Source organism: Boleophthalmus pectinirostris, unplaced genomic scaffold (genome assembly GCF_026225935.1).
Source record: "Boleophthalmus pectinirostris isolate CB_2022bp ecotype Guang Dong unplaced genomic scaffold, ASM2622593v1 HiC_scaffold_3, whole genome shotgun sequence".
Classification (NCBI taxonomy): domain Eukaryota; kingdom Metazoa; phylum Chordata; class Actinopteri; order Gobiiformes; family Gobiidae; genus Boleophthalmus; species Boleophthalmus pectinirostris.
This window is the reverse complement of record NW_026571299.1, coordinates 35076660-35100055: the sequence shown is the minus strand read 5'-3', so window position 1 is coordinate 35100055 and position 23396 is coordinate 35076660. Positions and strand designations below refer to the sequence as shown.

Below are 23396 nucleotides of genomic sequence, written 5' to 3'. Positions count from 1 at the left end.
GTCCTGGTGTCCTATCTTTCTCATAGTGCAAGAGTATTAGCTCAGAAAGCAGCACAAAATCTGTAAAGTGGGTGGGCAAATTGTAAAAACGTTTTGAATCATAAACCAAGTTATTGTGGCGTGAGAAAAGCTTTATATTGTTTTCTGCATTTTCTTCTCCATGTAATGTTTTTAGTGGACAAAGACAAATGTGATTGGAGGAGCAGTCCTTATTTTAGATGCACACTTTGAATTTCCTCTACAGCACAATGAAAACTGTACCAAAATGCAATGACATACTAGGCCTTTCACATTTTACTCCATCTTGTGAATATAATTAGTTTGAAGACAGAGTGTACCTTAGAATATTAAAAATACTTATTTCATCATCATATCTTATACGTGTAACCAGATATTTTATATGTAAATACTGTGTCTAATCTAGCCTGTTCTTTCAAATATTACAATTATACTGAATCCCCTGGAACTCATTCGTTCATTTATAGACCGCTTATGGCTCTCAGTCATCCTTATTTTTTAAATACATAAATTCTTGGCGCATACATGCCCTATTAAGAGGATTTAATTTGAATTTTAAATAACTAACATTTGAATTATCATGATTAAATTTGCTTATAATAACACAACACAGAAAAGCAAGAACATTAAGACACTAGTGGTTATGCACTCTGATCATATTAGCGCTTCCTCCCACCTTCATTTCCTCTAAAGCCTGTCTGCTTGGCACTTATGTCTCTTAAGTAGTTATATTATTATAGACACATACAGACAATAAGTAGCACTATATACAAGTGTGTATTGATGTTTTGTATACTCCCTTGGGATAGTGGTCAAATCAAAATACACTGTGTGCATAATTATTAGGCAAGTTGTATTTATGAGGATCAGTTTTATAGTAGAGCTCTCAGTCAATCCAAAATGTTAATAAACCTCAAACCTGAATATTTAAGAAAGCAAAAGTGATGTTTTGGCTTTCTTAGGAGAAAACTTAAGTGTGCACAATTATTGGGTAGCTACTAATTTGCAGAATTATTATGCAACTAAATAAAAAATGATTATTTTCCATTCTCACTTCTTTATTTTCATCTGTCAGAATAATAAACAACTTAAAATTTACAAATAAACATTTCTGACATTTCAAAAAAAGAAATCGGTGACCAGACTTCTCAATAATTGTCATAAGCCTTCCATTCACAGAGTCTGTCAGTTTCTTGATCTGTTGACAATCAACTGTTTGTGCAGCAGCATCCACAGCCCCCCAGACGCTGTTCAGAGAGGTGTACTGTACTGTTTTCCTTCACCATAAATCTCCCGTTTAAGAAGGGCCCACAAGTTCTCATTAGAGTTTTGGTCAGGTGAGGAAGGGCGCCAAGGCATTATTTTAATTTATTTCTTTACCTTCACTGTCTAGCAATGCAGCGGAATACTTCGATGCATATGATGGAGCATTGACCTGCATAAAAATCAAGGTCCTCTTGAAAGATGTTGACTTTTCCCTGTACCACTGTTTGAAAACACTGTTTGAAAAAGGGTCTTCTAAAAACTGGCAGTAGGTTTTAGAGTTCATTTTTGACTCAATCTTCAACCTAAAAAGGTCCAACAAGCTCATCTTTAATAATACCAGCCCATACCAGTATCCCACTTCCACCTTACTGGCATTTGAGTCGAAGTGGAGCTATTACTGGTCCAGTCATGGGCCCATCCATCTGGTCCACCAAGAGTCACTCTCATCTCATCAGTCCTTTGATTGTCTTCAGATTGTTCTTGACCCAGTCTTGACATTTTAGCTTATGCTTCTCATTCAGCGGTGGTCGGGTTTCAGCCTTCCTCACCTTGGCCATGTCCCTGAGCACTGAACACCCTGTACTTCTGGGAACTCCAGGTAGGTTGCAGTTCTGAAATATGACAGCACTGGAGGATAATGGGTTCCTGGTAGCTTCATGTTTGATTCTTCTCAAATCTTTTGCAGTTAATTGTGTCTTTTTTGTCAGCACATTTCTTGCGACATTGTTGACTATTTGCAACAAAGCGTTTGATGGTTCTGTGATCACACCCTGATATCTTTGCAGTTTCAAGAGTGCTGCCGCAGTCTGAAAGACTTTAAAATTTTTTACTTTTCAGTCAGTTTGAGTCAGTTAAGTCTCTTTTGGCCCATTTTGCCTGAGGAAAAGAAGCTGTCTAATAATTCTGCACACCTTGATATAGGATGTTGATCCCCACACAGTGGGGTGATTTTGCCTAATAATTGTGCACACAGAAATGGACAGACTCTATGAATGGAATTCTTATGACCATTATTGAGAAGAAAGGTGGCTATATCTGTCACAGATTTTTTATTTATTTATTTTTTTTTTTTTTGAAGTGTCAAAAATGTTTATTTGTACATTTTGAGTTGTTTACTATTCTAACAGATGAAAAATAAACAAGTGAGAATGGAAAATGTTCATTTTTTATTTTGTTGCATAATAATTCTGCACATTAATAGTTACCCAATAATTGTGCACACATAGATTTTCTCCTAAGAAAGCCAAAACTTCACTTTTTCTAAGAGCACTGTAGTTGTTCAATTATAAAATGAATCCTCATAAATACAACTTGCCTAATAATTATGCACACAATGGAGGGAGTAAGCCTGTCTGACTCGATGTTATGTTATTGCACTCATATGTTAGTGTGTGAAAAAGATCAGCTTTACTGGCCAAAGGTTAAGCTAGAACAGCAAAAGACTGAAGCAACAGCCAAGTTTGAAGCCATACAGCTGCACCCAATTAACAAGTCCATGACAAACACACAGTCCAACCCTCGTTTATAACAACTTTAGTTTCTACTTGAGGGAACTAGGTCCTCATAGTATAAGGAATACACAGCCGCACACACTGCATGCAAACAGTGGGAGATTGCTTCTGTTTCCAGGCTTTGCCTGTCCCCCGGAGCACAGGAGTTTTGGGAGCATGCAGAGCTGGATTTCACACACTGCATGGGTCGAGTACTAATGGGAAATGTTAGCAGTGATTGCTGCACAACATTTCAGAGGAGGCGGAGAAGTGGGTCAGAGCTGGTTCAAATATGACCATGTTCACTGGTTTTATGAGAATCCTGGTCAGAATCCATTAACAGCTATGTAATTTTGTCACTGCAGCTGAAACTTAAACTTACTGTCATTTTTTAGCCTATAACACACACAAGAAAATATAAATGGTATGATGTTTTGAAGCCACAATACCACAGACAGACATAGACAATATAATATAATTTTTACATACAAAACAGTAATTTCTTTAATATTTCCAAGTAGTTATATACCAGTTCTAGCAAGATCATTCTAAAGCTATTCAGGATTCTATTCATGTGATCCTTTTGAGTACTGATACTTGTCTGAGTATCTAGCTCTTAATACTAATTTAGAAAGTAGTTTTAGTCTCTGTGTATTGATTTTTGTGATAACACAAACTAGCAATATCAGAGTTGTGCAAAGCAAGAGGACGGTACATCACTGTATACGTTGCCTCAACAAAGAGCCAAACTTTCTGCTGACAGCACCACCTGTGATTAGCTGCAGTTCATGGCAGCAAGCAAAATGGTTAACCTACGCTACTTCCTACGTGTATCACAGTCTAAGAAAAATAAATCGAACAAACCAAAAAAGAACTAAGTAAGTACATAGCAGTGTAAAACTGGAATATTCGAATGAACTGTGTCTTCAGTGCAGAAAAATAAAGATTACACAGGCATCTATGAATCACTTTAAATACAGAAGTGTAAACAATTACAACTTAATTAAAACTTCTTAAAAGTTGATTTGGCATAATATGTTTAAAGGCAGCAAAAAGACTCTCACTTGAACTGCTGGTGTTCTCTGGAGCTGCGGATCTTGGAGGAGAACCTCTCAGCCAGTTTGTCCAGACTGCGGGAATACTCCAACTCAATCTCAGCTTTACGTCGGAAGAACTCCTGCAGGTCCTGGAGGAGCTGGATCCGTGACTCCGACTGCTGTTCCAGGCATTTGAACTGTTCCACCAGCTGGTTACGGATTTCTATCAGACAAAGACAACACAGTGAACTGATATGCATGGTTTTCAGAATGATGAATTAGTACTGCTGTCATGGCAATTAATAATTTCAATCAAAATATATCTTTTGAATGGGAAAAAGTCCTTGAAATAGTGGTAGTTTTTGCAATGTTGAAGACAGGCATATTCATGATAGACTTAATTTTATAAAATTTAATACAGTGCACAATATTTGGATTCTGTTTAGACATTTTGAGAAGTGAAAAAATACACACATTTGCAAACCTTTTAAAATGTAATTGTGTATTGGACATTTACTTTTTTTTTACATTTACTTTTTGCAGTGCCAATATGTCACATTAAGAAACAAAACATTGCAACTTCCATACTGTAAATTCTTGTAATGTTGCAGGGATCTTTATTTTCTGCAATATAGTGAGATGTCCTCATTGTGTAATGTTCTATACAATAAGCAGTATGTGTGAAGCTCAGATTAATACAATTTTAAAATAATTAATATTTAGTAAAGTTTCCACAATATGTGAAAATAGATTGTCCTAAGAAACACTATTAATATAATATTGCTCAATCAATACCAACGTAATGTGCACACAGGCCAATGCTGACAAATGAATTATAGAGTTTTACATACATTCATCTAAGAAACTGAGCTTTAACTTTATGCTTGTCAGAGCAAGTCATTGTTTAGCTTCCACTTATAAAGGAAAAAAAATACATTGTTTGCTCCCAGAAATCATAATTGTTCATTCATTTAATCACATTTTCTGCTTGCACCTATTTGGTATCCCTGGAACTTGACCCTGTACTATCTACATAGCTTGGTACATTCAGTCACTATGTGCCAGTCAGGGTCCAGTCAGGCCTCAGCTTTCTGGGAGAACCAGTAAAGAAACTTAACTCCTCCATCACTCCATCAGATCCCTCCCATCTTCTGCAGTCAACCAAATCACAATCACAACTTTTTCTTTTACCAGCAACCAAGAAAACACTTTAGCACTGGACCTTTATAGCCAACAAATGCAAATCTGCCACCAGCAGGGATGAACTATTTTCTAAGTTTTGCAATCAGATGTGTTTCTGTTTTTGTTTTCAGTTTCCAGTAACAAAAATAATTTGAAAATCAAATGTATTTCAAAACATCTTCTAAACTAAAAGACTTTTCAGGTTTAAAATAAACACAGCTTTTTGTTAATTTGTTAATGGGACCATTCAAGTAGCAATTTTGATTTAATTTGCAACCCTTGCAGTCGTAGAAGCCCGTTGTATTTGTCATCCACAGGCCAACTAATTGGGAAGCCTAAAAACAAAAGTCAACATTTCAAATAAACTGTCTATGCACTCAATGTGTGGTTAACCACCCTGCCCTCTGGTTTATTAGATTATACCTCTTTCTCACACGAGAACTGATAATTCGATTGCATTATGACAGGTTTAGCACTGCATAACAATTACCCTTATCAGCATTCATATTCAAATGAGTGCAAGAATAAGCAAAAAGATGAAACTAAGGAAACTACCTCGAGAATATGTGACAGACTGACAGTAAACACTTTAAAACCACTTGTTTACAAAACTGGAGAGTTAAACCACCAACTGAAGCAGTGGGTTTGACAGATGCCGGTGGAAAAATAGGTCATACGCAGCAGAAATGTGTGCCCAATTCCCAACGAGGGACTGTGAGGAATCGGAGAATGATTTCTTAAGTATTCCCTGGTCTACACACTGTATATTGGCTGTGGTTAGACTCTCATGTTCAGAGTGTGACTGAGTGAAAGAAAGACATGATGATCATTACATAACACAATACTAACAAGTCCTGCCCATTTTCTTCAGGAAATACTATAGAGATTTACAAGTGGGTTTGGACTATTTCAGGGCCAACAATTATGGTAGAACAGTGTTTACAGCCAAGACAAAAGACTATAAACCATTTCTATCCACAGAAACATCATGTCAATTAGACAGTATTGACATGCAACCACCTAGGGACGTAGCAGTGAATAACTTTTCAGCACTTTTTAAAATTATCTCTACCTTATAAGAAACTACAGTTACTCTTTCTTTTAAAATTCATACATAAAATAACTTTCAGCATCTTTCAAGCATGCAATATGTATTTTTTTTAATTTTTTATGTTTAGCTAGAAGATGCAAATTTCAGGTATATCCAAACTTAAAATGCAAATAATTCATCAAATACTGTATGTAATTGGCCATGTAATGTAATGCATTTTTTTTTTTACAATAGCATAGCATTGTAAAATAAGGAAATTTTAAATTACAAGATATTCTGGGCCAACAGTGGACAGTACAATCCAATATTTGTTGTTACTTGCTATACAAATACTATCAATGGTATCTCTGCATATTGTTAAGCAAGATTAAGTTATTTGCTCTTCATGTCTGGCATTTTCATTTTAAACGTATACTTCTGCTTTATCTCAAACACAAAATGAACTTTGTGAATAGTGAGTGACAAGTCTCCTCCAAAATAATTACTTTTTGATTGCTTTGTGAACTGCTTTAAACTGGCCAGTTAATGATGCTTTAACAGCAGTTGTCCTTTAATATTCTGTGGAGACAATCTCATTACTGATGAACTATGCATCACCGCAGCTCTGTTATGACAGTCTGTGAGAGGGACAGTCACAAAGCATGACACAGACATTAACATGGCCCACCCTCTGTCCATTTATCTCCATTATTAAGAGGGCCATGAGGAGCTCCAGGTCTCAGCACCTTTCAGGGACACTCAGTGGATACTTGTTTCCTTTTAGAACAGGAAACACTCTTGAACAATAGAGAAGGATGTAGAGAGATCCTTCACTCTGACCTGCAGCTGTTCGTAAAAGATGGGACTTTATACAGTGCTGAGAAATACATCTATTTGGAGAGTTTTATTAGTATTAGATTAAATAGCACTGAAGGCACACAAGTTAGTACATTTTCTGGTTTAGGGTTTGCCACCTGCTTGTCTCCATGGAGAATGTATTGCTTTGTCTGTAATGTTCCATAGTGCTTGGAGAAATCACCTCTCCATGGAGATGAATAAGCAAAACAATAATGTCTCCATAAAGATAAGCAAGTGGTGAAGCCTCTACCAGACCAGACCATGAGACAGTTCATCAACAGTGCATTCATTATCTGACTGAAACATTTTCTGTAGAGTAAACAGTAATAGTGGATATTGCAGAGTATGTTCACATTTAACTATTACAAAAATCATTTACAAATGTAATTTAGTTTTCTATCAATGCACACACAGGACTTTACATGCCAGTTCTTTTCATGAAAGATCAATTTTCAACACAGAAATGCTTCAAACAAGATTCTGAATAAGAACTGTATTTTGTCATGTGTTTCTTAGAATTGTGTTACTTCCTTCTTAAACTCACAGTCCAGCATTTTTGTCAGCATTATTTTTCAGAGGTGAAAGCAGCAGTTATGTATATTGTTTTATAATATGACCAGTCTGTAGTCAATATTTTTGTGCCAATCCAGAAAGAAAATTATATTTTGCTCCCTCTTTAATTTCATTTTGTGTCAACACATGATTATGAACAGCAAAATGTTGAATTTGTCCTGGTCGCATCTCCCCTCCACCAAGAAGCACCTTCCTCTCTTCTAGTCTCTTTACTAAACTGTATGCATGCTACTTGACTTTGCAAAAAGAGATTAAAAATGAAATCATAAGCTTCACCTTATACTGTATTAAACACTTTGAAAATATGGTCCATGGGCAATAGCGAAATGCACACACTGCAGACAAAAGCCACTGGGAGCCAAATTTACTGAACATAATCCTTACCCTGAGCTGTGCCGACTCTGTTATCCTCTCTGCAGTGCCAAAAAAATCACATGAAAACTCCTGGCAGACCACCCCCCCTTATCCAGACCTCTGCAAGTCCTTTCAACAGCCTCAAAACCAGGTTCCAATCATTAAACTAATCCCTGCACTTTCTCGTGCTGTGCTAAACCTCTAATGATGAATGCCATTTTGGAGCTGTGAGGATGCTCAGTGATGCTTGGTGATGGTTGGACTGGTTTGTTCATTAGCTTATATGTTGTAGCACGTGTCCTCATGAGATAACATAACAGAAGCCTGAGACTATAATCAATGGACACACAGAGGTCAATAACAAGCAAGAAGTCTCCTGTCAATCAAGCGGATGTCCTTCAGTTCTAATCGACATTATCTGCTCCTTGGTCTGAATTTGACCTAAGATGTCTTAAAATGGGTTAGGGATGTCCAGATTATTTTGTTAATTAACATCTGTGATTATTTACTATGTAATTGTAAGTACTAAAAATATGAATATTGCTTTCATGCTGACATCCATAGTCCAGGTTAAATGATGTATATTTGATAGGACAGATAATTTATCAAAAGTTTATTTTGTTTTTATTTTGTTTTTTATTAACAAATGCTACAGTTTGCAGGGGGTAATTTTTACCCCGAGTCAATGAAATTATATCTGACTATTTTATTCTCTTATTTTTTTCATTTAAGGACCAAAAATTAACCATTAACGTTTGAGAACCAACTCTGCCTTGTATTCAGACGAGGCGAGCATGAACATTATATCACTTTATAGCAAATTTTGGAGGCTATTTATCAAGATCAATTAACAGCACAAAACAAAATTATGTTTCCTACTGGTCCTAAACATGAAATTTTAGAAAGTGTGGTTTTCAGGACCATCTTGTTATAAATAAGTAATGTATTCAGTGTATCATGGCAATGATTCCCACTTTTTAAGACCTATGCATTGTATTGTGAATCACATAGGATTGATTATGGAGGAAATATAACTATTTGAGTGGCCCCAATTAATGGTTGTGAGAGATTGGTTTGTATGTGTCCAATAACCCAGTGACAGCTGCCCAATTTCAAAAATTTACCTTGGGGCACAAGTTACTGTAATAAGTCATAGCTGATGAATAAATGATCTATTACTAATCAATGAAGTTCTCTAAACATTTAATTATAGCCTACCCAAATAATGCTTCAAGTATGAGTTATTGTAAAGTCATCAACACCACTACCTGTGACACTTCATTTCAATAACTGTATACTTATGTGGCTTTTCATCAATACAAGGTTGACAACAGTGCTTTAAGGGGAAAACCCATGCACCAGTCTGAGGAGAGGTGTCACCATGGCAACAAGGGCGTGTACCGGTCCCACATGAGTAGCTGATTGGACGAGGAGGAGGCGGCATTGTGGAGGTTGTGTTAACAGTGAATGAAGAACATCCAGAGACCAGAGACATGGGCAAAAATCAGAAAATGAGGCTAATGAGGTTACCCTGGCAACAACCGCAGCTTCAGATCAAAACAGCAGCAAATTGGCTTTATTAAATTCTGCCTTAACAATAGAGTCAAGATCAAACAGGGATTAGCACTCGCACATGACAAGATGTTAAATTATCCACTTGATTCTTTGATAGTTTGGGCAATAATTATGGAGCAGTCTCATAGGAGTCCATCTTAGTGTGGAAAATGTGGTTTTATTTTTTTATTTTATTTATAGCCCTATATGCCCCACATCCTGCAGGTTCAGAGGTGCATACATTATTCATAAAGACAGGCATTCCAAAATTGTAAATAATTTGCTACAGTTGATCTGTCACTGACCTGTATTTAAACAGCTATAAAATAAAAAAATGTTTAGACCATATTTGGAAACTTTGTAATTGATTAATTAGCCCTGAGACAAAATTTGACTTTGTGTATTTAAACATTGATTCCATTTATTAATTCAGACAATAATCTGGTTCACACATGAAATGTTTTAAATACACAAAGCCTCTCACATAATTTCAGTTATCTTGGCAGCAGACATAAAAGTTGATTATCAAAGTGGTAAAGTGTTAAAACAATAAATGATTAAGCGATGCACTCTCCGGCCCTCTTGGTTTTAATGTTAACAGCCAGGTTGTTCTGTACTCTTCTGACAGCTCACTCATGTAGCTCATTAGTTACCAACCTTAATTTAGCCCACTTGTGCTTGTAATTATTTTCCACAAGGAAACAGGTTGTTTAGACATTTTCATTAGACATGCTCCATTTTACCATGGTAACGTTCACTAAGTAGGATTCACTGTTTGCTTGTCAAGAAAGTATAAATTTAATTGTCAGAACAAGGTGCAGCCTCTATTTGCTATAATGCGATTTGTCAAGGGGTTAGTTTTGGACATTTTGTATACTTTAGATACATAATTTAGTCAATATTTTTTTAATTCCATACTGCCCCACAGTATGGCATTAACAAATCTATATCCAGCAAGACAAGACGGTAGCACCATCAGGTCAAATTACACATCAGATTTGTGGTGAGATGATCTCACTGAAGAATGCATGTTTTTCATGGTACTTTATTGTATTTATTTTTTAGCAACAAAATGCTTGTAATTGCATCAATACAATAGAAATAAATATGATGCCATAGTGTGGAAAGTAACAGGCACAACAATACGGTTTCCACAGAGACTAGCAGGTAGCAGGCCCTCCAGTCATAGTGCACCTTTAAGGGTAAATAAATGAGAATCAATCATTACAGTTATAAGTCAACTTTATTGTGCTTTTAAAGTCAATCAACATTTTAAAAGACCTGTGAGTATAGCTTGAGTTCTCACATAGTGCTAATGGGCTGCTATATGGAGTACTGGAGACACTATTCTTCATATATCAGCCAAGTGACAAGTGAATTCATGCACACACTGGCACTAAACAACCAAGAAAATGAAGCCTTTTTGCCCTTTGAATGAGGGCCTATCTCTTCCATCACTGGCAGCAGACAAACTACTGTACCACTCTAATTGTGCCTGTGTTAAATGTCCCATTAAAAAGCACATCAGCCTCAGTGTAACAGCCTGATTATCTGCACAAGTCTGGAGAGCCACAATGAACAAACTTCACATTCATATCAAGTGACAACAGTACAGCTAGCACCACACTGATTTAGTGATCACCAGATAACAGCTGTGATTATGCTATTGTAGAGTTAGACAAAACGTGCTAATACAGTTCGTTCAAAATATGTATGTACCCTGTCTAAACCAAATCATAAAGGTACTACAAAGATCTCCACATTGATATATAAATTGCTTCGACTACAGAACCTACAGCCCTTTAACAGATGTAAATTATCCACTTAAAGAAGCTCTTAATCCTATAGGTCAGGTGTCTAGAATGTGAATCTCGCAGTCGTATAAAATGCATAATTGATTGTCCTTTTGTGATGAATGGTGGGTAGGTAGAGTGTTGAAATGCAGATGAAACACATTACAGAACTAAATCTTTCCTGGGTAGTTGTAAAATGGCCTCTGTATCAAAACCTGATCACATAGTATATATTATGGAAGGTTTTGTATTTAAAAGAACATTCTATTTTTATATATTTCTATTATCAAAATTGTTATCAAGTATTGAGTCCATCCATTGCACCAGTCCACCTGTCAATCTCACATTCGAGCCTCCTCTCACTCGTGAACAAGACCCTGAGATACTTGCCTCCACTTGAGGCAAGGACTCTCCACCCACCCGCAGAGGGCAAGCTACCTTTTTCCAGTCAAGAACCATGGCCACAGAGCTGATCTTTATCCCAGCTGCTTCACACTCAGCTGCAAACCGCCCCAGTGCACACTGCAGGTCCTGGCTTGACGAAGTCAACAGGACAACATCGTCTGCAAACAGCAGAGATGAAATCCTGTGGTCCCCAAACCGGACCCGGATAAATATAATGAACAGAACCGGTGGCAAAGGGCAGCCCTGGCGGAGTCCAACATGCACCGGGAACAGGTCTGACTTGCGACAATGCGAACACAGCTCCTGCTCCCGTCATACAGGGACCGGACAGCCCTTAGCAAAGGGCCACGGACTCCATACTCCCAGAGCACCCCCCACAGGACACCACGAGTGATACAGTCGAATGCCTTCTCCAGATCCACAAAGCACATGTGGACTGGTTAGGCAAACTCCCATGAACCCTCGAGCACCCAAGGGAGAGTGTAGAGCTGGTCCAGTGTTCCACGGCCAGGACGACAAACTCACTGCTCCTCCTGGATCCGAGGTTCGACCATCGGCCGGATTCTCCTCTCCAGTACCCTGGCATAGACCTTACCGGGAAGGCTGAGAAGTGTGATTCCCCTTTAGTTGGAACACACCCTCCGGTCCCTCTTCTTATACAGAGGGACCACCACCCCGGTTTGCCAGTCCAGAGGTACTGTCCCCGACCACCACGCGATGTTGAAGAGGCGTGTCAGCCAAGACAGCCCCACAACATCCAGAGACTTAAGATACTCAGGACAGATCTCATCCACCCCCAGAGCCTTGCCACCAAGGAGCTTGCCAACCACCTCAGTTACATCAGCCAGGGTGTTGGACAAATCTGCCTCCAAGTCCCCAGCCTCGGCTTCTTCCTCGGAAGACGTGATGGTGGGATTGAGGAGATCCTCAAAGTATTCCTTCCACCGCCGGACAACATCCTCAGTCAAGGTCAACAGCTCTCCCCCCGCACTGTAAACAGTGTTGGTGAAGAACTGCTTCCCCGTCCTGAGGCACCGGATGGTTTGCCAGAATCTCTTTGAGGCCGTCCGATAGTCCTCCTCCATGGCCTCCCTCAACTCCTCCCAGCTCCGAGTTTTTGCCTCTGACTGCACGGGCTGCAGCACACTTGGCCCGCTGGTACCCATCAGCTGCCTCAGGAGTCCCACAAGCCAACAAGACCCAATAGCACCCACAAGTATTGAGTCCTTTGTATCAAAAGTTACTTTGAAATTTTAGGATTGTGTCAGCATTATGAGATATAAATGCTCAATTTTATTTTATTTAAGTTACAAGGTCCACAAGTTAGATATTGTTCCAGAGATATCCTAAAATGAATATATTGAGTGCAAAGATCTATACCATTGTGATACAGGGCACACATGTGGTTGTTGGCATTTACAGTGTTGGGGTCTCATTACAGACCTCTACTAAACACAAGTTTCAGTGCACCACAGTTATTTTTAACCAAACCACAAGAGACTTTATTGACATGAAGCGTCTACAACACTACGGCCCAATGACAGAGTGAGAAGAGTAGAGCAACACTTTGGGTGCCTGTAATTACACGGTGTTCTGCAACTTCACTTTTCGGACCCAGCCTTTCTGTAAGATTATAGAAAACAAGTGTCAGACTACTCCTTCAGCAGATGAGTGATGAAAGCCTATGTGGTCTGGGTAGTGTGGGTGGGTTATGGGGCAGGCAGTAGCTCAGTAGTTAAGGCATTTACCCACAAAACCAACGGGTGGTGGTTACATCTGAACCTTGAGCAGTACATGTTGCTGTTGTGTCTTTAGGCAAGACATTTCACACCTTGGGGATGTGTGAATGTGGTGTGTCGAGCTACTCTCTGACCTCCAGCTGAACAAAGCATGAAACTTTAGTGATTTTGAGCAACCAGGATGATATTGTAGGCTGCAAAAATGGCAGTGCTTTGAAATCTGTGAACAGTTTGGGGACATTTGTAGTATTTTTTTTTGTATAAGGAAACAAACTGATTTATTAGATAGCTGGTGACAAAAAATAAATAATATCAACTATGTAAACAATCACACCTCTTTATCAGTCTATTGGCCAATTTGTATGGTACCTAATGGTAAGACTATGTCGACAACCAAGACTTCACCAATAATGTACAGTAACTACAAGCTAAATACTTTTGAGGTTATTTCAAACTAATCCAACAACCTAATTACACCTGTACACTTAATGATTACTTAAATGAAAGTAAATTAATTAACAGGAATACCTGTTTATAGGACAAGAAGTTAAAAGTTATGATTCATCAAGTCCTTGTAAGTTTGAGTGTTTACAATTACGCCATCTTTGGCGCGAAGACATGGATGGAGTAAACATCTGCTAATAGTTAAAGCATGAAAACAGTAACAGGGGAGCAGCACATGGACACGTTCAAGTCCAAATCAGAGGCTAGAGTCCTCAGTCTCTGTTTAGGCTGGTATTGACAAGCAGACCTACTAATTCAGGTCTGCTAGCTGAACAGCTTGACCAAAGTGAACACCATCTCCCAGGGTCCTTGGTTTTGGCACACTGCCTTCAGGGTCGGCAAAGATTCATTCATGCCAGAAGGTCAGGATTTAGTGAGGTAGTTTATGACATAAGAATAAATGTAGAAAAGTTGTCCATATGAGGTATTAGGAGCATAAATTTGTAATAAATAATATCATTGATGAGTTGTGGATGCAATGAAGACATGCAAACAAATCTTTGACCCAAACATATGGTCCAAGCATGCTGCAAATTAAGGAAATCATTTACAGAATAATGTCCAAGTCCAAGGCTCAATTTTGCATTAAGGGAAATATTGTGCATGGCAGCAATGTTTTATATACTGGGCATTTGATTTAGACACATGTTGCTGTTTTATAAACATTTCTAGAAACTTTGAACCTTCATACATTCTGAAATTGCCCTAAGACCTTGTTATAGCCCAATCATTGCTGCTGATGATGCCCCTCTGCCTTGTTCTACATTAACTATAAAGCAATAACTCACCATGAGACAGGAGCCAGGCCCAATATGAATTTTATTACATGTCTTTACTCGGTCTGGGCCGACTTATAATATTGTCATTATGGTGAGAGAGAGAGAGAGAGAGAGAGAGAGCAAGAGAGACAGAGACAGGGACAGTGTCTGAGGGCTACACAAAAGCACCAGCTGGAAATGAGAAACACGCCAAATTCTCCATAAATTAACATTCACCAAATCCAGTGGAGAGAGCGAAGCCCGGATCTATCACACAAGAGCACAGCCTGATCCCAAAAATGAATAATTGATGACTTTGGAAAAGAGTGGCCCGGAAACGCCAAGGGGTAATCTCGGCATTGATATGGTAAACCAATGCTACAAGCTAGTGCCAGGGATCAGGCATCAAGTTAGAGTAGTTACAGCGATTAGAGAGCAAAGACAGACCCCTTATTGCAAGAATGAAAGTGAAATTCAGTATCAGTTCATACAAAATACAAATGACAATGTTACTGATCATCAAAGACAGAGTGCTTGGAGGGGGAAACCCAGGTGAAAAAACATAATGAACAAAATGCAAAAGGTCATAATATCATAATGTTACAATTGATTTTATATAAAGGTCTTGAAGGGAATCGGGTCTAATTTAAAAAAAAGAAGAACAAGATGAAGAATTAAGTATAAAAACTACGCACTTATCCCACTGATAATTCTGTCACATAATAAGGTTGTATTGATGGAAGAAAATAACAATTACACATTTCTTAAACTATTGGGTAAGATTTTCCCATCCAGGTCCAAGTATGTTATAAGAGGGCTTTCAATCTTAATTTTATCAACATATACAACAGTACCATTTAACACAAAAGGAGCTAAATGCATTCCACCTAAGTACGAACTTTGTTCCAAACTTAAACTCACCAAGGATTGGCTGCATAGACCTCTCAATGAAAAAGACCCAAACTGATCATTGGCAATTTGAATTGAATGCATCTTGATCCAATATAAAAGTGATTTTTGCAAAGCCTTTTTAGTGATTGTTTGTTATTTGGCACCAGTATATTACAACCCCTGATGCTGTTATTGTTTATTTGGACAGTACTTCTAAATAGCTTCTTACTAAATTCATTTTAATAAGGTTACATATCTGTTCGGATGCAAACACACAGCGCTGCACTCCACTGGGTTTAATATAAACATCAGCCAGTGCTGTGACCATGACTGACCAGGTGACCTCATAAAACACGGACGGGAACCTTGGGAATTCAGTCATATTGGTGAGATAAATCACCCAGCAACCTGGAAAACTGCAGTGAAAAAGCTAGGATCATTATTTGAGGTTGTGGGGAAGTGTAATGGTGTTGTAAATGAGTTGGGCATGCTTGAGTAGGCTTTGATATCAGTAGTGTTAAAATATTTTGTGCCAAAAACTAGACTTCAAACAAATTCACAATTCCTTTTTCTTGCTCAGTGTTAGATTTCTGTCAAATTGATACACTGTGAAGTTGGCTAACATTAAAAAATAAAGTAAATTGTAGCACACTAGTTAGGTCCAACGCAGAAATGAGATTGGGTGTCAAGTCCCCAGTATGCATGCCCTCACTAACATACCCTGACTTCCAACATTGAAACACATGTACTTTATTTATGTTTTGGTAACTATGCCACATTTTTTAAATGTGAAAAGATATTATTGTGTCAGTGTTGGTACTGTGTGATTGTCCATTGTCCACAACAGACCCCACCTAAGGCCCATATTTTTGGGATATAGCTCTGGTTTCTTGAAAGTGGAAAATGTAGGACGCAAAGTCTACATTTAAAATAAAAAAACTTAAACCAAATATCATATCGACTCAATGGACAAAAATGCATTTCTTTTAAAAAAAAAACAAAAAACAGTTCTGCTCTCACAGGCATTTACCCAGCAATTTACTCTCTCATTTACCCAGCAACAACCAATGCACATGCTACACATCAGATAAATCAACACCCATAAATCACATAGGTAGTCATTTCACTGCGGAAGGAAACCCAAAAATTAGAGGTTCCTATGTCTTTCTGTAATGTCTGTCATTGGGTTACTGTCACGGTTTACCTGTCATATGACTACAGAGCGCCCTGTGATTCACTGCTATGGGCGTTCATCCAGACCAGAGTGCGTTAAAAAGGGAAATTGATGCAGAGGTCTGGATTGTTACCAGGTCAAACGTATCACACAGGTTTTACGCACAGCACGTACCTTTTACTTGGGTCTCGTAGTCCGCAATGATTTCTTTATCCTTCTTATATTTTGTGGATGACATTGTTCCTCTCTGTGGGTTAAGTGAGACCCGTTGAGTCCAGCCTTCTCTTTGATCCAAGATTGGTCCTTAACTCGTAACCACGTTCCCCAATCCCTCTCTCTTCTTTCTCAGTCAATGTGCATTTAAAAGAACAAAGCTTGCGCACCGTACCGCAACAATGTGACGCTTTTGGTCACCTCTTGAGTGAAAACGGTGCAAAAATCACATCTAAGCTGCAGCAGCGCTTCCCTCGCATTCCTCGCTTTTCTTCCTCGCTGCAAGAAGAAGAGGAACCCCCGGTACCAGTCACAAGTCAGGAAAACAAAGGAGTCGAGAGCGAGCCCCGAACTACAATAACGACAACATCATGAACGGTGAGGGACGTCGCCGTATTCAGACAGACGTACGCACGGTGAACGAGCCACCCGAGTACACTCTCTGTCTCTTTCTGACAAATTGCGCTGCAGGGAAACAGGAATTTAAAAGACAGTCACGTGATTGTGATTCTGCTCTTGTCCACCCCCTCCATCCTATACGCTCCTTACGCTCAAACATATGTTATGCATTTGAGTCCAATGGTCAATGCAGACCTAAGACTTGGACATATCATTATAAATAAGGGTAGCCTACAGACATTCATGATATACGGTTACGTGGCTTGTACATTACTGTATTAAAAACTTTCAGTTGGGTACTTCTTTATAAGATGACATTTCCCTGGATGACTGGATGATTTTTCTTCTATTGACCTTCTCTTCATGTCATGGTATGCTAGATGCCACACATGAGCATACAATTGTAGTCTTTATCTAGGCTATATAATCTATACACCCACCTATGGTAATCGTTTATTAGGCTGTGTATCATGAGCATGCAAACTCATTGAACCAGTGTCATAAATGCACAGGGTTGCATTTGGTGCGGGAGTAAAAGCTTTGCCAGCCAGAGACAATTGGCTTTTACAATCTTCAAATGCTGAAACCATAGAACAATAGCTTGTAGTTCTGCTTACATGTTGTACATGTCTAACATGTCTGATCTGTAAGATCGTTAGTTGTACGGTTTCCTACTAAATTTGTATTATGGACTTAAGCAAATGCATTAATTCCTTTATTATTAACACTAATTAAGATGTGATCAAAATGTTAGTCTGCACAGTTTAACCAGTCAGTAAGTCAAAAGAGCACAAATGAAGTGGAGCAAATATTAAAGACCATATTATCTCTAAATCAGTCTTCTCAACCTACAGACTATAATGAAATGGCTGTAAGATGTTTGGGAGATGACCCTGTATTAAAGGTGCACATGCAACTTTTCTGGTGGAGGGTCGGCCAGCTGCTTGGTGCCATGAAAATATTACAGCTTTGTCTAGAATGTTACACAGTATAACAGTAAGCTTGTCTCCATAGACACAAGCAGATAATGCCTCTAATTTAAGTTACAGGTTAGATCTGTGGAGAGACAACCCCACTCACAGTAAGAATGCATGTTTTCTCAAGGTATTTTTGAGCAACACCTGTTGCAACTGAATAAAAGCAATAAAATCCCCAGGAGACAAGAAAGTGATGGACCTTCCACAAGAAAAGTTACACAGTGTACCTTTATGGACCCCCTTGAAAAAAGGGGGTCCCTTGAGTTGATGCATCTCAAGGGGCTGTTCAAAATAAATAATATTTTGCTTTTGTCTTGGGCAAATAGGACACTTTTTCTTTCTTCTCGTCTACAAAATAGAGTTTTTAAGGAAGTGACTTACTATACCAGTTCTGACACATCTGTTGGAGCAGTAGTGAGCGCTGTGCCAGAGGCCAAAGTGACAGCCGGCTGCTTTTGTTTGTATGTGTGTCCCACGAGAGCAGGCTTTGAGAGGAGTCGTCCTGTCAACATGCTGCTCTTGTTTGGCATCTCACGGGAATCCTGGGGGAAAAAAGAAAAACAGCTATGGTATTTTGACAGAGGATCACACTGTGAAATTACTGTTGCTCGATTACACCCTGAACATTATATGACACTCAATGGATCTGTGTGAATTTTTAAGTCTAGTTACTTAATAAAAATAATTAAGCTGCTGAACTAAATAATGCCACATCAGCGTTATTGTTATTTAAAGTCTACTAGTAGACTGTATCAGCTGTTACCTGGTTAAATCGTGCAAGCCATAAAAACAGATTGACTTGTCAGTTTGACTTCTCCAGAAGTTCATTACTATGATGTTGGCTCCATCTACTGGATCAATAGTATAATTACAGGATTTTAACAACTTCGTTGGAAATGTGTTTTTTGGTAAGAAACAATTAGCATATTCATCACGTCTGTATTATAATAAGAAATGTAAACTTCATTCTAGCTTTTTTGATATATTGTTACAGCCATAGAGTGCAGCATACAGGTAAAGACCATGAATCTATGGTAAAGACCAGACCAAACACAGTACGTGCCATACTTTTATTATGAAGTACTTCCGGCGGAAGATTTGACAGCGCCGTCATTCCTCGTGTTCTGGATGTATTTTGCGCTTTCGTACAAATAAGCTTGGAAAGGTACTGTTGTCATATTCACATTTCAAGCTTACCACATTTGTGTTGTGTACAAGTGCAAGAACATGACGTTTTATATATTATGTTTTTACTGTTACAACTTTGACCAAATTAAAGCTAACGCTAGCTAGCAACTGTGACAAGTTTGAATGAGTCTTTACACACGTGATTTTCCAGACAGCTATAAATGTGAAGTTCACTGTAGTTATGAAAGTATACCTCGTTTACAGGTGTGTAGCAAGTACGAGCTGTCATTGTTTTGGAGTAACACTCTCCATAGGCAGAGATGTCAGAGAGCAGAGAGTGTGCGCCCGCCGGTGCCCCTTGCCTCACCGTAACCATCGGGGCCACTGTACCGACGGGGTTTGAGAACACTGCTGCGGAGGAGGTCAAGGAGAAGATTGGCGTGGATGCAAAAATAAGCAAAGACCGAGGAAGAATATATTTTTCAATTACCACTGACAGCCTTTTCCGGGTAACCGTGTTACTGTTTTATTTCTTGGTGATGTCTTTATAAATATAGCCATAATGATTTTTGTTGTATCAATTGTAACAATCAAAAATCAGCGTTGAGCCTTTTCTTTATCAAAATCTGATTTTTTTTTACATGACAAAACCAGTGCACACGCATCATATAACTAGATAGTTTAATATAAAAGTAGTATAATAGACTATAATGTAGACCTACATTTCTCTAGTCTAGTCTAATCTATGACACACTCTCTGCGAATAGGTTCACCGTCTGAGGTCTGTGGACAATCTGTTTGTTGTGGTTGATGAATATGACCATTATCAGTTCAAAGAATCAAAGGTAAACAGAAAGCATGTCTTACGTGCTTTTAAGTGGACAATACGTTACTGTTTGGGTAACATTCTCTGTGGTTATCAGGAGGAAACATTGGCAGAACTGAAGCAGCTTGCCTCCAAACTTCCCTGGAGCAATGCCTTGGAGGTCTGGAAATTAAATCGATCGTTCAAAAAGAAAAAAAGTCATCGCAGAGGAGCCAGTAAACCCAAAGTTAAACCTGAGGGCGATGGTAAAGCCGAGGTCCAGAATGAGCAGGACGAGCTGTCTGAGCCAGTGTCTGAAGAACAGTTGACTGCTGACGTCACTGACCAGACTGAAACATCTACTTCAGATCAAGAGGAACAATCTGAGGCCAAGGTCATGAAGTTTCGTGTGACATGCAGCCGAGCAGGGGATAAGCACAGTTTTTCTTCTACCGAGGCAGCCAGAGATTTTGGTGGAGCTGTGCAAGAATTTTTCCAGTGGAAAGCTGATATGACAAAGTTTGACATAGAGGTAGGTGTGTCCTTGTCAATAGTACTGATGTAAATCACAATCATGAGCCAAAAAAGACTTGTCGGAACACATTAATATACAAAGCATAGGTCAGTGCTAGGTCTGAATATGTTCAGCATTTTTTCCACACAATCTAAAGATAGATTTACTTACACTGTGTTTTGTTAATAATTTTCTACAGTAACAATAGATTCGTTTTTTTTTTGTTGTCTTACAGGTTTTACTTAACATACACAATGAAGAAGTGGTGATTGGCATTGCCCTAACAGAAGAAAGTTTACACAGGAGAAATATCAGTCATTTTGGTCCCACCACTCTGCGCTCCACTCTGTGCTATGGAATGTTAAGGTACTTTTCTTTTGAGTGATGGAAGGTGAAATAATATTTTGTACAGTCTAATATCTTAATGAAATTATTTGCCCCAGCAACACCAGAATGCAAACCCCAGGAATAAAAAAAAAAAAGTGTTTCTGCTATAAAGACCATTTTACATTTATTTCCATAATACTTGTAAAATGATGGTGACCCATGTCTTCTTTCATAGACTGTGTAAACCACAGCCGTCCGATATTATACTTGATCCAATGTGTGGGACAGGAGCTATACCTCTCGAGGTAAGATAATTATAAATATTGTTTGTATTGTAAATATCTTGCCTGGTAACTGTTCATAGTTCATAATTATTCATAATCACACAAATGTTTACTTTTCTTTCTTCCAGGGAGCCATTGAATTTAACAATGCTTTCTACATAGCTGGGGATAACAATGACATGGCGGTTAACCGTACAGTCAATAATGTGTTCCACTTTCAGAAACAAAGAGCAGACAAGGGCAGGTAGGAGGAGGGTCTTATCTCAAATTTAAACTATCAGTGTAATTTTATACTGACTTTTATTTTTTGCCACAGTGCTTTCGGGTTACCCATCGACACAGTAAGATGGGACCTCTGCAATTTACCCATGAAGACAGGCTCTGTGGACATTATTATTACAGATATGCCTTTTGGAAAGAGGTATTTGTCACATAGTACTCTGTAATTTGCAGTAATATGCATATAAAAATTTACCTGTACCTCTGTTTTTACCCTGAAGAATGGGTTCTAGGAAAAAGAACTGGGACCTTTATCCATCCTGCCTCAGGGAAATGGCCCGTGTGGTCAGACCAGGCTCAGGAAAGGCTGTGCTGTTGACACAAGACAAGAAATGCTTTGCTAAGGTAGTATTACACCAGTCCATTTTCTGCCAAGAGTTTGTTGAGAGTGGTTTTGAGATAATCCCTGGTTCAAATAATTTCTAAGAATCTGTGTTTACTGGCACCAAACCGAACTTCCTTACAAGAAGTTGATGTTTGACAGTGTAATATGATAAGGCAAGGCAAGTTTATTTGTATAGCACAATTCGTACACAAAGTAATTCAAAGTGCTTTACAGAATAAGAAATACATTAAAATCATAATAAAAACAAATCAAAACATAGATAATCATGAAGATTAAAATTAAAAAAGAGAGACATAAATTGGAGAGAAGAGTGCGGAATGAAAACCTTTCAGTTATATGCACAGTTAAACAAATATTTGAGCCTGGATTTAAACAGCGTCACAGAAGAGTCTGTCTCACATGTTCAGGAAGACTGTTCCAGATTTTAGCTGCATGAACCTGAAACGCTGACTCCCCTTGTTTAGTCTTGACTCTGGGCACCAGCAGGAGGCCGGTCCCTATTATTTATGATAATAAATAGTAATAAATTTATTTGATGACTAATACACTTGAGGATGTGTCAGAACACAGTCAGTGTCAGTATATTGTACAAAAAACAAAACCATGATTGAGATCACGTCCACAGATTACACATTAACACAAGCACTACTCACAACTATGGGCTATGGAGAATTGCACAACCGTTAACGCATGCCATGGCTGTACCTTAAATGTATTTGGGTGAAGAGATAATTTCCTTTTGGATTATACAAGTAACAAATATATGCTATAACGTTTTATAAGTGGATAATTTCCAGTATCTGTATGAAAAATGTCTGTACATGCCTTTTCTTTCTGTCTAACAATGTAGTCCTAAAATATAAATTGTAATGTTTTCACTGGCTCAGTGCAGTCGCCGCATCATGGTGAAGTCATCTGTGCCTTGCCTTAGACCAAACAGAGGAGTGATTTGTTTATGTGTGTCTTTAGTTTGCACTGAGGGCTTTTATGTGTTTAGTTTGACTTGCCTGATGTTGCGTGCAGGCGATTTCTCGGATGGGCGGCCTGTGGAGAAAGATGCACACTGTATGGGTGAATGTTGGGGGCTTACATGCCGGGGTCTACCTCCTCAAACGCACCGGAGGTGTGTTTGGACAAACTCCTGAGGACATCTATAATGTACCACAGGGGGACAGGTCCTCTCACAGGGACAAGAAGAACAACTCGGAGACGCCCTAATGTATATCCAAGGATTACAGCATTGATCACATGTTCCTGTTTGTTATTTTTGGTTAAAGAAAAAATGGGAAATGCATATTAATATTAAGTATACAGTTTAGCTATCTCTGTTGAAAGCTCAGTTCTACATATTGCCATGTGTTTATATTAATAAAATAATCCTGCTGACTTTATACTTGTTATGTTACTTTACTCACTTGACTATTTCCATGTGTGACGTGCTGCTGTGTGCATCAGCTCAGGGGGCTGAAGTGGGTGTGTGACTAATGGTGTTCTACCT

The 23396-nt window shown here is 38.6% G+C and overlaps 2 protein-coding genes across 2 annotated transcripts in view; one reads left to right on the top strand and one right to left on the bottom strand.

Moving 5' to 3' along the window:
• The window catches only part of srgap3 (SLIT-ROBO Rho GTPase activating protein 3), a 57096-nt gene extending 39824 nt beyond the window's left edge, over positions 1–17272 (bottom strand). The window contains exons 1-2 of the mRNA XM_055160243.1: positions 16801–17272; positions 3839–4034 (exon numbers count right to left, since the gene is read on the bottom strand). Of these exons, the coding sequence (XP_055016218.1) occupies positions 3839–4034; positions 16801–16864 (260 nt within the window). The 5' untranslated portion in view covers positions 16865–17272. The remainder of the gene's footprint in view (positions 1–3838; positions 4035–16800) is intronic.
• Positions 17273–19252: 1980 nt separating this feature from the next.
• thumpd3 (THUMP domain containing 3) lies at positions 19253–23289 on the top strand. Its single transcript, XM_020934129.2, has 10 exons — positions 19253–19380; positions 19608–19852; positions 20111–20188; positions 20267–20680; positions 20898–21028; positions 21225–21294; positions 21402–21517; positions 21590–21694; positions 21774–21897; positions 22922–23289. Exons 2-10 carry the CDS (start codon positions 19664–19666, stop codon positions 23114–23116), a joined length of 1422 nt encoding a protein of 473 aa, XP_020789788.1. The 5' UTR covers positions 19253–19380; positions 19608–19663; the 3' UTR covers positions 23117–23289.
• The last annotated feature ends 107 nt before the right edge of the window (positions 23290–23396 follow it).

Excerpts from the sequence above, each read along its gene's own strand:
- thumpd3 (XM_020934129.2), top strand. The coding sequence starts at position 19,664 with ATGTCAGAGAGCAGAGAGTGTGCGCCCGCCGGTGCCCCTTGCCTCACC. Across the intron at positions 21,295-21,401 it reads CAGGAGCTATACCTCTCGAG|GGAGCCATTGAATTTAACAA; the intron begins GTAAGATAATTA and ends TCTTTCTTCCAG. Across the intron at positions 21,695-21,773 it reads GATATGCCTTTTGGAAAGAG|AATGGGTTCTAGGAAAAAGA; the intron begins GTATTTGTCACA and ends TTTACCCTGAAG.